At 35.5% G+C, this 13,340-nt stretch overlaps 8 protein-coding genes across 8 annotated transcripts; 6 read left to right on the top strand and 2 right to left on the bottom strand.

The window, feature by feature from the left end:
* The first annotated feature begins 774 nt into the window (after positions 1-774).
* Positions 775-1,401, top strand: EV154DRAFT_173063 (uncharacterized protein). Its single transcript, XM_051594204.1, has 3 exons — positions 775-913; positions 975-1,077; positions 1,132-1,401. The coding sequence occupies exons 1-3, from the start codon at positions 880-882 to the stop codon at positions 1,313-1,315; spliced, it is 321 nt and encodes a 106-aa protein (XP_051463169.1). The 5' UTR covers positions 775-879; the 3' UTR covers positions 1,316-1,401.
* On the top strand, positions 1,402-2,027 carry EV154DRAFT_490748 (uncharacterized protein). The gene is made up of 3 exons (XM_051599457.1): positions 1,402-1,546; positions 1,599-1,853; positions 1,913-2,027. Exons 1-3 carry the CDS (start codon positions 1,434-1,436, stop codon positions 1,965-1,967), a joined length of 423 nt encoding a protein of 140 aa, XP_051463168.1. The 5' UTR covers positions 1,402-1,433; the 3' UTR covers positions 1,968-2,027.
* Positions 2,028-3,489, bottom strand: EV154DRAFT_490746 (uncharacterized protein). The gene is made up of 2 exons (XM_051599456.1): positions 2,720-3,489; positions 2,028-2,657 (listed from the first exon to the last, which is right to left on the bottom strand). The coding sequence occupies exons 1-2, from the start codon at positions 3,459-3,461 to the stop codon at positions 2,089-2,091; spliced, it is 1,311 nt and encodes a 436-aa protein (XP_051463167.1). The 5' UTR covers positions 3,462-3,489; the 3' UTR covers positions 2,028-2,088.
* On the bottom strand, positions 3,490-4,354 carry EV154DRAFT_490745 (Metallo-dependent phosphatase-like protein). The gene is made up of 3 exons (XM_051599455.1): positions 4,199-4,354; positions 4,068-4,149; positions 3,490-4,019 (listed from the first exon to the last, which is right to left on the bottom strand). The coding sequence occupies exons 1-3, from the start codon at positions 4,305-4,307 to the stop codon at positions 3,521-3,523; spliced, it is 690 nt and encodes a 229-aa protein (XP_051463166.1). The 5' UTR covers positions 4,308-4,354; the 3' UTR covers positions 3,490-3,520.
* EV154DRAFT_173031 (uncharacterized protein) lies at positions 4,341-5,708 on the top strand. Its single transcript, XM_051594203.1, has 3 exons — positions 4,341-5,197; positions 5,306-5,342; positions 5,400-5,708. Exons 1-2 carry the CDS (start codon positions 4,454-4,456, stop codon positions 5,309-5,311), a joined length of 750 nt encoding a protein of 249 aa, XP_051463165.1. The 5' UTR covers positions 4,341-4,453; the 3' UTR covers positions 5,312-5,342; positions 5,400-5,708.
* Positions 5,709-7,468: 1,760 nt separating this feature from the next.
* Positions 7,469-8,554, top strand: EV154DRAFT_547026 (uncharacterized protein; the record flags this gene model as incomplete). The annotated part of the gene is made up of 4 exons (XM_051604729.1): positions 7,469-7,589; positions 7,634-7,924; positions 7,986-8,088; positions 8,143-8,554. The coding sequence occupies 4 exons, from the start codon at positions 7,469-7,471 to the stop codon at positions 8,279-8,281; spliced, it is 654 nt and encodes a 217-aa protein (XP_051463164.1). The 3' UTR covers positions 8,282-8,554.
* Positions 8,555-8,802: 248 nt separating this feature from the next.
* EV154DRAFT_557970 (uncharacterized protein) lies at positions 8,803-9,275 on the top strand (the record flags this gene model as incomplete). Its single annotated transcript, XM_051605465.1, has 2 exons — positions 8,803-8,929; positions 9,028-9,275. 2 exons carry the CDS (start codon positions 8,803-8,805, stop codon positions 9,273-9,275), a joined length of 375 nt encoding a protein of 124 aa, XP_051463163.1.
* Positions 9,276-11,218: 1,943 nt separating this feature from the next.
* EV154DRAFT_172868 (Dbl homology domain-containing protein) lies at positions 11,219-13,287 on the top strand. Its single transcript, XM_051594202.1, has 7 exons — positions 11,219-11,671; positions 11,754-12,009; positions 12,072-12,123; positions 12,183-12,287; positions 12,349-12,542; positions 12,605-13,074; positions 13,136-13,287. The coding sequence occupies exons 1-7, from the start codon at positions 11,359-11,361 to the stop codon at positions 13,264-13,266; spliced, it is 1,521 nt and encodes a 506-aa protein (XP_051463162.1). The 5' UTR covers positions 11,219-11,358; the 3' UTR covers positions 13,267-13,287.
* Positions 13,288-13,340: the final 53 nt, after the last annotated feature.

The following is a 13,340-nucleotide window of genomic DNA, read 5'->3' as shown; positions in this document are numbered from 1 at the left end:
TTCCCTTTTAACACACATTTCCCTTTTTTCTCTCCTGATATACAAAAAATAGTATCGGCCGACTTGATGATCTACACTGGTAATGATGATGTATGCACTGTTGTGTTTTAAGGTAAAGTAAAATTATAAAAAGACTATAGGAGTAGTTTGAGACTGTTTATAAGATTGTCCTATATTAATAAATGAAATATACGAATATTTATATAAAAGACTGTCTGCTGTGTTCATATCTCTAGTGCTATCTTGAAGTTATCATTGATTAACCAAAAATGTATACGATTATTACATAGTCACTAATTTAGTCTTGTGATGTAATATCCTTATAGTTCTTACTATGACATTTATTGTTAAGCTTATATCACAAATGGTATCAGCATGGATAAACCTTTGTTAGCTCTAATATGGCTATAGCCTTGCTAGGTCACCACATGCACTCTAGACCTTTTAGCAAGATGGATGTCGTATGATGGAACTTGGGGACAGCTACAAAGAAAACAAGCAGTTGGTACCCGCTGAGGAAGGTATTTATACCTAATCCAAAGCCAATACCGCAGTATGTATTATAAGTTGCCTACAAGTATTTTATTTCTCATTTGTCTTCTAAAAATATTTTTATTTTAGGATCTTACATTGATGATGTGGCAAATATCAACCTGTATAGAGAATAATCGCATGTAGATGCCGAAAAATGGATAAATGTAGGCTACGCAAGAAAATCCAATACGAAAGAGAGCGATCACGTTCGGCAGAGACTACTTACTGCAATAATTAACAAGTTGAAGACCAAGCTGCTTCGCCTAAAAAGTTTTCGTCTCGCCCATTTCGAACGCCGACGATAAATTCAAAAATAGAGATAAAGACAAACGAACTCTGAAGTTCATGCCATCACTCAAATGTGATGGCACAACTGAAGGTAACAAAATTATAACTATATATTTTTTTTCCTCATGAAATATTAATTAACTTTGTGCTAGATTTGTTGCTTTATCTCTCTTCGGAGACGAGATTGGTACGCTTGGTATCAATTGACTATGCAGGTCTTTCAACCAACTTGGGGGATTTACGATCATTTGTAAGGTAAAATAAATGAATATACTTAGTTTATTAATTATCGTTAATACTTTATTGTAGTGATTACAAGTGCATCAAAGAAATAGTTATCGACAAAGGGCATCGTGTAGAAGTGTTTCCAAGGAAACAACTTCTTAAAGACGATGAGGTTCTTTTGTTCCACTGTCGTGACAAGTCAGTCGTTCACAATAAGCTTTTCACTTCATTACTGTATTTGAAACATCAGTGTAGATTACCCATTTAAAAAACTACCCAATGGAAGACCACACCGTGCATTTTGGAAAGGGCACGTTTAATTGGCCAAATAATAAATTCTGCTTTTTTTTTGTATTTTTTTTTTTCTCGCCTTTTTTATTTCTAAAATGCAAAAAGAGATAACTGTGCTATTGCTGTGTATTTTATTGGTTGTAGTCAATGCAATCGAATTTAAAAACAAGGACCATTCGAATTATGGCGACACCAAGGATAATAAAGCGTAAATTGCCATAAAAACATGGATAGAATTTGTAACTCATCACTATATCCAGACATATCAAGGAGCATTTGAATTCATTGTCAGGAAAATCAAGTGAGATACCACCCGATTTGAGTGACGAAGATATGATTTATTATCTTTTCTTGATTCACGATGTCAATGGTGATGGTTTTTTGGACGGTCATGAATTAAGAACCGCTTTCACTGATTTCGGTGATGAACACGAAGACGCTACAAAGTACTTGTCATTGGACGAGGTCACGGACATGATTGACCATGTGTTGGAAGAAGATGACAAGGATGGAGAGTAAGTTTTTATCGGGCTTCTTATGGAACAGAGCTAACTCTCTTTCTTTGATATTGCAGTGGCCTTATTAGTTGGTCAGAATATCTTGAGTCACAAAACTATCATCAAAAGTAGTAACAAGCAAACAAATAAAGCCTCCCCCCCCCCCTTATTTTTTTTTTGACATCATTTGCCCTTATTTTTATAAGCTGTGCATGTTTTATTATAAATAAGATACACTGCAGGGTAAATCTGTCTAATCTAATGCTAAAAAGGCTTGATATAATACTTGGGCAGTTGCATCTAAAGGGCCCGGTATACAATAACGAGAACAATCTGAATCGCCTACATGTCCATCAGGTCTTGTATCAATCATGGCTGCCAAATCAATATAAAGTCCACCGGCGGATTCAATCACTGCTTTTGCAATGGCATTTCTACGTTTCGTTTCACTCCAACCATAAGGTAATCGCTTCAATTGTTCATCTGTTAAAGGATCAATAGGCTGTGTGGCATCGTTGCAAAAGGGATGACCGATAAATGATGATTTATAAATGACAAGTGCGTCGGGAGATGTTTCTCGAATGACCTTCATGGTATGAATCAATCTTCGCGTGAATAATACATCATCGTCACCTATCAGAGCAGTACGACTGAGGATTAAAATAGGGTAAGATGAAAGAATGTTGGATGTCACAAAAGGCCATTCTACAATATTTGCAAGTGGGTGGCCTTGATCTCTATTTTGAAATTTACGAATGGTGGATAACACATCATTACGAATATAACGAAGACGTGTATCTTTTTTCTTGCAGATAGTGTGATCTTTTGTATATATATAGAATTAGCAGATACAGTGGTTAAATGTGGTTTAATTATACATTTACCTTTGCAATTTAATTCACCAAAACATACTGTAGGGCCATCTCTGAAAGCATCTAATAATAATTCATGATATTGATAATGAACTAAATCGCCTACTAACAAGATGTTTCTACCCTTCAAAGCAGCACACCAGTTCTTTGCATCAATCGACTGCTCAAGGGGACAATCGGATGAGGGCTGCCAACGGTATTTTAAAGCTTCTCTCTTCTCTGTTTTATCGTGTGTTTTATAAAACTTTGAGTCACAGGAACTATAAATGGGATCTTGAAGATGGGTCAAATGAAAATGATCATCATCTTTAACCCATTGACCCTTTGTCCAACAATTGACTTTGTCTCTTAAAGCTTTTGTTTCTTCTTGTGTGTTGAAACGAGTGCCTCTAATGCCGGTGTAGTCTGCTGGTAAGAACTTTTTTTGGGCTCTCTTCTTTGCCTGCAAAATAGCCTTTTGCAGCATGATTTCTCTTTCCTTGATGGACAATTCAGTGGTAGTCAAATTTCCATTTGGTTTAAACTGAGGTCTTGTATGCTTTTTCTGATACCATGGAAAATCAAGATAGGTTTGATTGTCAGGCACGAACTCGAGTATATTTTGAGTTTTGTAAGACTTTCGCTCTTCGTGATATATTTCTTGTGGGATTGTCCTTGTAAAACTGTTATAGACTAGTTTTGCTAGTTGGTAGATAACCATGGCAACAACAAAATAAATGATGAACCGTGTCCATTCTCTCTTTTTCGGGTACATTTTCTTCAGGAAAAAGCAAAACGTTAAAATAATTTGGAGTTTTTCAATTATTTTATTTTTTACAGGTCAAATGTGATTGGCTTATTTACTGCTCTATATTTATGGTCAGATAGACAAGCATTGATGAATAATACGCCATTTTCATCAAATGTATAGCCATATGCCTCATGGATATGTCCACAAATAGAGACCTTTGGTTTGATGACTGTATCTATCTGTTGTTTTAAATAGTTACATCCGACATGACGCTTTCCACGAATAACTTCATCGTTGAATCCAAAAGGCGGTGTATGGGTAACTAGAATATCAACATGTGGGAGATCATTCCATATTTCAGACATATCGGTCAACATGAATGCTCCTCCCAAATGAATAGGCGAATAAGGCGAAACGAACATTGTAAACGACCCGAATTCCGGTGGTAATTGAAAAGCTTCATGTTCCAAATATGTAAGCCCGTAATGCTCCATCATGGTCAAAACTGTTTGTCTTTGTTCTACCATGCCAAAGATGGGATCGAGAAAGTGGTCATGGTTTCCTGCTGTTATAATCTTGAGTCTATGATGGGTTAAATGACAGTACAGTGAACGAGTTGTTTGACTTTACTTGTGGGGTAGTGTTGATAACCAGCGAAAGGATTCTTCAAATTCTTTCATTGTGCTTCTTCTAGTTATATCACCAGCATGGACTATCAAAATCCTTAATGATTATGACATACAAGACATCGAACTACTTACTGAGTACATCACCGTCAGGAACGTCAAACCCAATTTTACCATGTGTATCAGATATACAGACAAATCGAATATTTCCTAGTTTGTTTGAAGTGTTGTTTACAGTAATCATTTAAGGGAGGAAAAGGAGGCACAGCAAAACAACTCTCAAAATGGGTGGCGGAGCCATAAAACTAAGAGAAAAAAAAAAGGGGGGCGTTGAGGGGGGAAGCCCAAAACTTGGATTGCTCAACTCCTTTTTTCTTTCAAATAATAAACATGGAGCAAGATCCACATGGAGATTTACCTACCTTAGATCAAGTATTGACAAGAAAAACTCTACCACCAGTATGTTTATACAACTTTTACATCATCATGAGAGACAGACTTAAAATGGAAGAAGTGCTGGATTTCTACCTTGATTTACAACATCACGAACAATTATGGAAACGTTACGTCAAGGCAATGCACCGCAATGGTCACTTGTCTGAAAGTGATTTAAGTGATGGTTTTCATTCACCTCGTATTCTAAGCAGACTATCAAATACAAACAGTATCTTTCCTCAGCAACCCAGAACACCCTCGCCCATCAATATGCCAATCTCCTTGACCAGACCTTCTATGGGCGACCTCTCTTCTAATATGACAAGTGAAAAAGCAGTGCCTAACCGCAAAGATTTGATTGATTCAGCACAGAGATTACTATTGAGATACTTAGTCCCTTCAGCAACTAAGGAACTAACACAACTGCCAGACGAATTGAAGTCGGCTTTGAGAAAAGAGTTGGAAAAACCTGACCCTCGTGATGATCCCCTACTATTTTCTGATGCTAAAGACTATGTCTTTGACTATATGCAAACACAGGCTTATCCTAAATTCTTGCGCTTAAAAGTTTGGGGAAATATCACCTTGCACCAACAGCTGGGAAGATTGGTAATCGGCTTATTATGTTTATTGGCAGCTCTCACTACTTCTCTTTGTTTTATCTTTTTGGGCTATAAACAATGGGGTGTTCGATTTTGGGTATGACCTGATATTTTATCATTGTTTCGCTTAATTTCTAATGCAGTTTTTGATAGATTCTGCTTCCATTTTGGCTAGGTATTCTAAACATATTCATCTTTTTAACAGGCTTAGATCCAATTTGGGCACTTGTTTTCAACAAGAGGTAAAATATAAAATTTAATCTCGGCGCACGTGTATTCTAAATCATCCTCTTTATTAGTGAAACCACCACATTTAAATTCAATTCAATTAAGCAGCCTCAAGTGAAGCGTATTTTAAGATCAAGATCGATTTGGCTATTAACCACAAGTACTCTCATTGCTGTCATATTGACGATCATTTTCTGCGCAATACCTGGCAGGAAATTATAGCTTTCCACTTTCTATACCCTCTTTTTATGTATAAATAACCCCATTATGTACAAGTTTCCTCATTAAACCATATACTTCAAGACTCAATTAGGTTCTTGCATGCATCTTCTTCGTTCTGTTTTTCATGGCTGAAAAATAATTTAAAAGTAATAGCCAAAATCGCAAGATTGAATTGTATAGGGATTTATTTTTTGATTTCGGTAATGAACCATATGTTTAACTCTGGCATCAAAGCGCAGAAGTCTCTCTACCATTCAAACCACACCATCCCCATAGTCCAGTTTCAGGAAATCAAATATAAATTAAACAAGTTCAGAAAAATTAAAATATGAGTCCTATTACACCCCAATTTCTACGTTTGATAATACTTTCCTTGTTAGTTGGAGAGTAGGTTATAGTCAAGAAGGTGTTCAAATAGTTTGATTTATTAAGACCATAGGTAAATGTAGTATTAGGCTGAGTTTTAAGTGTTTAATGATCCCCCTTTTTGGCGTTACTGACGTAATATTTACATAGTTACAAAGTCTGAAGAATATGTACTAGAAAAATATTAAAAATGGCATCATTCTAAGGTTCAGCAGCCAAGATAAAAGTTTGCGAATGAGTTCGATTGATTGGTCAGAGAAGGGATGTAAGTGTTAAATGCAAAAAAGGACTTGGTCTAACGAGAGGGTCAGTCTGAAGAACGCCTAAATATATAAAACAGTCATACATAAATAAACCTGAGATTAGATCTACATGTAAAAAATAAGATCGTTCCGATTATATAGCCCTGCTGCCACTCAGCCTGTGACTTGATTCAGCATCACTCTACCATTTTAAAGCTTTTGCACAACATCATACGTCGGGGATGCTCTTGTTTTTTTCCAGTGAACGATATGTTTTATTTCAATAGACAATCCTTCTTCTTTTAGCACTAGGAATTTTATTTTTATAAAATGTATTTTATTTAACAAAACGCTTAATTGTGTCTTTTACGGAAATGTCTAGAACTCCGTATTTTTTTCAAACGTATTTTTTCAAACGTATTTTTTCAAACGTGATGGTCTACACGTCGATTGACATGCCATATCATCTAAACTTCATTGGATGATCGTTTTCTGTTTTCCATAAAATCTGCTTTACTGTCATTACAAGCTATTACTGGAATGCAGATAGACAATTACCAAGCTCTGACTTGCTTGGGAGGTTTTTGCAACTGTTTCTATTTTAAGTAAAGGCTCAAACATTATGGATGATAAAATAGACAAATGAAATCATCCTGACATAAGCTTGTTTATCAATAAATAAAGCTGGTTCACACACTTTGTTCTTCTCCTTTTCTTTTTCCTTAACATACTTCTTTTATCGTATGAAAGTAACCGATCACATAAAAAGGTTAGTTTAGTAGTGACTCTTGTTTCTTTGAAAAGAAGCTAAATCGAAAAAGATATACAATTGTGATATTGCGGCTGCGGCTAGTCTTTGCAATAGGAGGGCGACCTCCTAGGCAGAGTTCTTGAGTTTTTGGAACTCACGAACCGTGAATAGCTGGGATTGGACTGTAAATAGGTGCAATCATACTGGTCTGCTGGTCTTCTGGCCAGAATTCCTGTAAGTGGTACAAAAAAAATACGTTTGAAAAAAATACGGAGGTCTAGACATTTCCGTCTTTTACGTCTAATTATTTCAACTGCATCGACATTAGCACCAACTTTCTTTTAATTTTCAAGGGCATCTCAGAGCCAAAAAAGTAAAGATCCTCCATCTTTCGTACACGCGACATCGCAACATAAATGCCCACACAGTCAATTGTAGCACTTTGAGCCTTGTGTATAGTGGTGGCAAAGGCTGGGACTATAGGGAACTGAGTCCTGCAATAGCTGGTGCCCGCGGCCGAGGAAGGTATTTATACCTAATCCAAAGCCAATACCGCAGTATGTATTATACGTTACTAAGTCTCTTCAAAAGTCAATCATATATGGTGCCAAAGTTTGACAAGAATTCTCCATTTTGTGAATTTTTTTTAAATTATATGATTAAAATTGAGATGCCTAAAAGTATTTTAATTCTCATTTGTCGTCTAAAAATATTTTTATTTTAGAATCTTACATTGATGATGTGGCAAATATAAACCTGTATAGAGAATCATCACATGTAGATGCCGAAAAGTGGATCAATGTAGGCTACGCAAGAAAATCCAACACCAAAGAGAGCGATCACGTTCGGCAGAGACTACTTACTGCGATGATTAACAAGTTGAAGACCAAGCTGCTTTGTCAAAAAGTTTTCGTCTCGCCAATTTCGAACGCTGACAATAAATTCATAAATAGAGATAAAGACAAACGAACTCTGAAGTTCATGCCATCACTCAAATGTGATGGCACAACTGAAGGTAACAAAATTATAACTATATATTTTTTTTCCTCATGAAATATTAATTAACTTTGTGTTAGATTTGTTGCTTTATCTCTCTTCGGAGACGAGATTGGTACGCTTGGTATCAATTGATTATGCAGGTCTATCAACCAACTTGGGGGATTTACGATCATTTGTGAGGTAAAATAAATGAATATACTTAGTTTATTAATTATCGTTAATACTTTATTGTAGTGATCACAAGTGCATCAAAGAAATTGTTATCGACAAAGGGCATCATGTAGAAGTGTTTCCAAGGAAACAACTTCTTAAAGACGATGAAACTCTTCTGGTGTTCCGATGTCGTAACAAACCAGTCAATCGTTCAAAATAAGCTTTTTGATCCATTACTGTCGTTACCATTCATTTAAATATTTTTCTCTATAGGCGCTATTCATTCCTTTGATATGTTTGTATATGTAATTGTTTTGTTTATGGACTGTCCTTTAATATTTATGCTGTATATACCCCTTATGCTCATTTCTTAATTTTTAACTTAAGTTCTTATGCCCTTTTTTTATGTTAATCAGCACTTTTCTATTAATTTATAAATTATCACTTATGTAAATCGTCATCCTTTGTATTATGTTATTACAATATAAAATGCTTAACTTCTAAAAAAATCGATTGCTAATCATAAATGATCTCGAATTTGCCTTTTGATAGTATCATATACACTATGGCGGACATATTAGCGCATGAAATAAGGTCCATGTCGATAGCGGAGTATTATGGCTATAAAAAAAATCAGGTAACAATGAATTCGCTCAAGCAAGAAGAAGGGATTACTACAATTGAAACGAATATTCCAACCCATCGAACTTCAAAGCTATCAACCTTTGAACAACATTTACAATGTTACTTCACCCATCTAACCACGCTATTACTATCTATGATGGTCGATTTACGGATCTTCGCTTCTCTAATTACCGTGGTCAGCAAAGAATGGATAATGAACTTGTAAACATATTTTGTTCAGGCGGTAAAAAATACAATCCGAACAATAAAGCCCACCCGCGCAGAAATAAGGCCGATTACAAGCAAGGGCGCAGGTGGGAAAAAGCTCGCTCTCTGCGTCAGCAACAGCTTACACAACTGTATCTGTAACAACGAGCGGCCCTTCAACCGAGACTCAAAATCAGAAATGGAAGAAAGCTCCCTTCAAGTACGAGAAGAAAGTGCCTTTGATCGCCTTAGGAAGTACAGTATTAAACGTGACAATGAAAGGAAAGCAATCTGGTATGCTTCATAGGTTAAGGAAAAAGATGGAGGAAGCAAGTGCCGATGAAAGGCTAATTCTGGTGTATACCGATGAATACCTTACTTGACAGGTAAATTAATGAACGATTCGGATTGTTGTACTAGATATTAATACTATAATTGAGATGTGTTCCAATCCTTCCTGCTTGCTGAAAACACTGGAGAATGTTCGAATTTCTGATGTCGGAAAGATCCACAATTTGTTGACTTGCCAAAGGTGTAACAAATTATGGAATAGAAATGCCAACGTGGCTCGAAATATTCACTCTATTGCAAGTTACATGCAAAAAAAACAACAACTTACGTCCAAGTAGATCCCAAAGACCTGCAACAGACCCCCAATCATCCATATTGTAAACACATACTGATAGTTCGGTAAGTCAATATAATATTTACGATTTATTCTCTTCCCCCCCCCCCCAGATATGTCCCCCTTGTCGAAAAGATCAACCCGTCGCACTGTAGCCTTAAATTATTTAAACCTATTTTTTTTTTCTTTTTTTTTTTTTTTGTATAAACACATATATATATATCTATGTATTATTGGTCGCTCACACGGCCCCTTTTTTTTTGTGGATCATAGCAGTCTAAAAACTGTAAAATGAAGACCCGATCCAAAAAAAAAAATAAGATTTTGTATTAAGCACCTGACTTTTAATAATTTGAATGAAAACGGCACACAGTGGAGGTTGAAAACGCGATCACCACGCAGTAGTTCCATTTGTAACTTTACCCAAAAAGATAGACTACTTTTTTTTTTTAGACTTGAGAGATAATAATTGATACTCTCTGGAAATAAAGTTCTATTGCTTACACATACTGATCACTTGACCTTGTAATAACCTGGTACTGTAATTTTAAAGTATCGGACAACCTGTTTTCTGACAAGCTATATTTGAATAAACGGGTTTTCCTTTCTAGATGAGCTTAAAAAAGTACATAAAGTTCGCCTAAGCGTGGCTCGATCTAGTTGGGGCACAAATTAGCGATCGAAACAGATTAAGAAAATGTGACTTATGCTTCTTTTAAAAAACCGCGTCCACAAAAAAAAAAAAAAGTTGTCATCTTTTTCTGCTTATTACTGGGTTTGGCAATAATCTGAGCTGGCACACAACAAGCAAAAGAATGTTCCAGTGTAAAATGTGTAGGAGTAACAAATCGTATGTAATGCAGTATTAAAATTCAGCTTGTTAACTAAAGTGCAAAATGAAGTTGATTTTTATTGACAATTGGTCTGTACTTGACAGTATCTGAAACTAAGCACTTTTATGTAAGAACAATGCATTTTTTTTATCATAACATCAGAGGCATCTCTAAGCATACTCTTCAGATTTGTATCCTCCATCCAATGATTGGGATTTCTTTGGCAACGGTAGTATAAAGAATTTATTTTTTTCAGGGCTCAGCTACAGATGTTTAAGCTTTGTCTCTCGCTTGCTTTACACGTTGTCAATCTGCCATATAAAGTTTTGCAATTAGTGACAAAACGATTACTAATGTATAAGCTAGTATCTTACAAGGATGTGACAAAAATAAGGCAGAAATGCGATGAGGTCGTAAATGTAGATATGCCCAATTACATTTGGTTCCATCAGATAAACACATTCATTTAATGTGATAGCTGCTGCTTCAAATGTAAAAAAGTTATATGAACTGATTTGCAGCGCCGCATTGGACCACCCTACGAATGTCTGCATAATTCGACCATGCCTACCAGAGAGAACATTGTCCTGGCTACTTCTTTTTAAATTACTCTTTAAATACTCTTTATTTTTAGCTTCTTTTTAGACAAGGCATTATTTTAAAAAAGAGCAAAATGAATTAAAGATTTATCAAATATGACTAAATAACATTCTAGGTCTTATTTGCTGTGCGGGGGAATAAATCACAATGATTTGTTTGCTGACTGTAAACTTTTCATTTCGAATTCTGTGTAATCATGATTTGTGTCAGTAACAAAAAAATATTAAAAATCAGCAAATGATTAGATTCTTTTTCTATAGACTCCTCTTTTTTTTTTTTACCACATTATTTATTGTCCCCTCTTTTACTTTTTATATTTTTTATTTTTTTGTTTTGATTTTTATCATAACAGGGCCTCTGTTATCTTAAATTATTCTATAAAAGGAATCGAATATAACAATAAATTCCATGTCAGGTCAAAATGGTGTAGTTGACACTAGTCAGCCTAGTATTGCTGACACCATATCACCAAGACCTCATCGTAAAATACAAGGCTTGTCAATCGGTAGCACTGCCTCAACCACCAGTATCGCTAGTTCAAATGCCAGCCGATATACCACCAGTGGTATGACAGCTACATCGACATTTTCATCCATAGATGAGCATGACCAAATATCCACGAATTCATCCGCAATCGGTTTTTTAAATGATTCCGTAGAAGACCAAGATTTTGGGTTAATTGATACCTTAGACTATGAGGATGTGGATGAGGGTATAATAGGTAAGGCAAAATTAAGAGGTTTTTTTTTTTTTTTTTTTTTTTTTTTTTTGCGCAGATTTAACTTTAATTCCCCTTCTCACAGACCACGAGTACATTCATCGGGACAGAGAAAATCTCATAGAGAGTCTCTTGGCTTCAGAACAAGCTTATTTGGAATCACTTGAGCTTGTGATGAAATTGTTTTTAGTTCCATTGAAGAAAGATGCCAAACAATCGTCGTTTAATTTTTTAGGCATGAAAAAAATGGTTTGCACTGAACGTGAATTTCGCTGGTTGTTTGGCAATTTTGAAGAACTGGTTCATACACATCGGTTGATACTAAAAAGTTTACAAGAAAGGTAATTTTAAATATATTTGTCATTTAATTTAGAATATGTTTATAAAAATTCTTTAATAAAAGATTACGAATTTGGGGCCCTACTCAAATCCTGTCCGATGTGTTTCAAGCTTGGGTAACAATACCATTTTTTAATTTATCAAATGGAATACAACATTAATACTGCTACTATAGTTCCCTAATATAGAATGTTACCGTTTGTATCTAAAGAATTATGATGTATCTTTGACGACATATGAAAGATTGACAAGATATCAGCCGTTCAAGAAATTTATTGATGCAAGTAGAGAATATTCAGCAATTGTTAGAACCCGACATTTTAACCTTATTTCCTAAATAGACGGTACATAAAGACAAAGATCTCAAGGGTTCCAGTTTATTATCTTTGATACAATTACCAGCGGGTTGCATTAGTAGATATGCTGATATTATAAGTCGTTTAGCAGACCTAACACCTGCTTTACATCCAGATTATTCAGGATTACGGAAATCAAAAGCATATATTCAACACTACCGAACAACCATTAATGAAAAGTATGACAGAAAACATAAAACATAAACCAAGCTGTATGACATAATTTAACAAAATATATTAGACTCTTGGATGCTGACAACGTTGATCAAGTATTGATGATTCACCGAGCTTTGATTGGAGCACCATTCAACGTACGAGCCGAAAGAAGACTAGTCATACAAGGGCAGTTATCCCGAGTTACTATTAGTACCAGGTCCATGGGTGAAGAGAGAAATTACATGCTCTTTAATGACCTGTTACTCTTTGTGAAACCTAAGGTTGAAGGAAAAGTAACACGACTGCAGTACAAGGGTCACCTTACTCTAGAACGAGCAAAGATTCGATCACTTACTAAAGAAGAAGCGGGTGGAATAGCTCATTGTATTGAAATCACCTGCTCTATGGCAGGCGTCGATAATTTAAATTCAACCTTTGTTGGAGCTTCTACCACCCATGTGCTTTATATTGGCTCGGATAGAGGTAGAGATGTATGGTTGAAGAGTTTGGATCTAGTTATTCTAAACCTGGATAAGATAGCAATGGCCAAACATGGTAATATAGAACATAAAAGTTTATTTATATACTGCATGTGTACTTACTTTTTCTTTTGCAGCTCAAACAACTCGACGCATGATTCAAAGTAGGACACCCAGAGGTTCAAACTCAAACTCAGCTACCACATCCACGCTATCATCAAATGATAGTCTAAAAACTGTATCCAGGGAATCCTCTCACAGATCCTAAATAACACATCTATATGCCTCCCAAAAAAGTAACTATACCAACTAACCCCATTCTCTCCTTTCCACACACTTAAT

This window comes from Mucor mucedo (assembly GCF_025094135.1).
Source record: "Mucor mucedo strain NRRL 3635 chromosome Unknown EV154scaffold_3, whole genome shotgun sequence".
Taxonomy (NCBI): domain Eukaryota; kingdom Fungi; phylum Mucoromycota; class Mucoromycetes; order Mucorales; family Mucoraceae; genus Mucor; species Mucor mucedo.
This window is presented reverse-complemented; position numbering and strand designations above follow the sequence as displayed.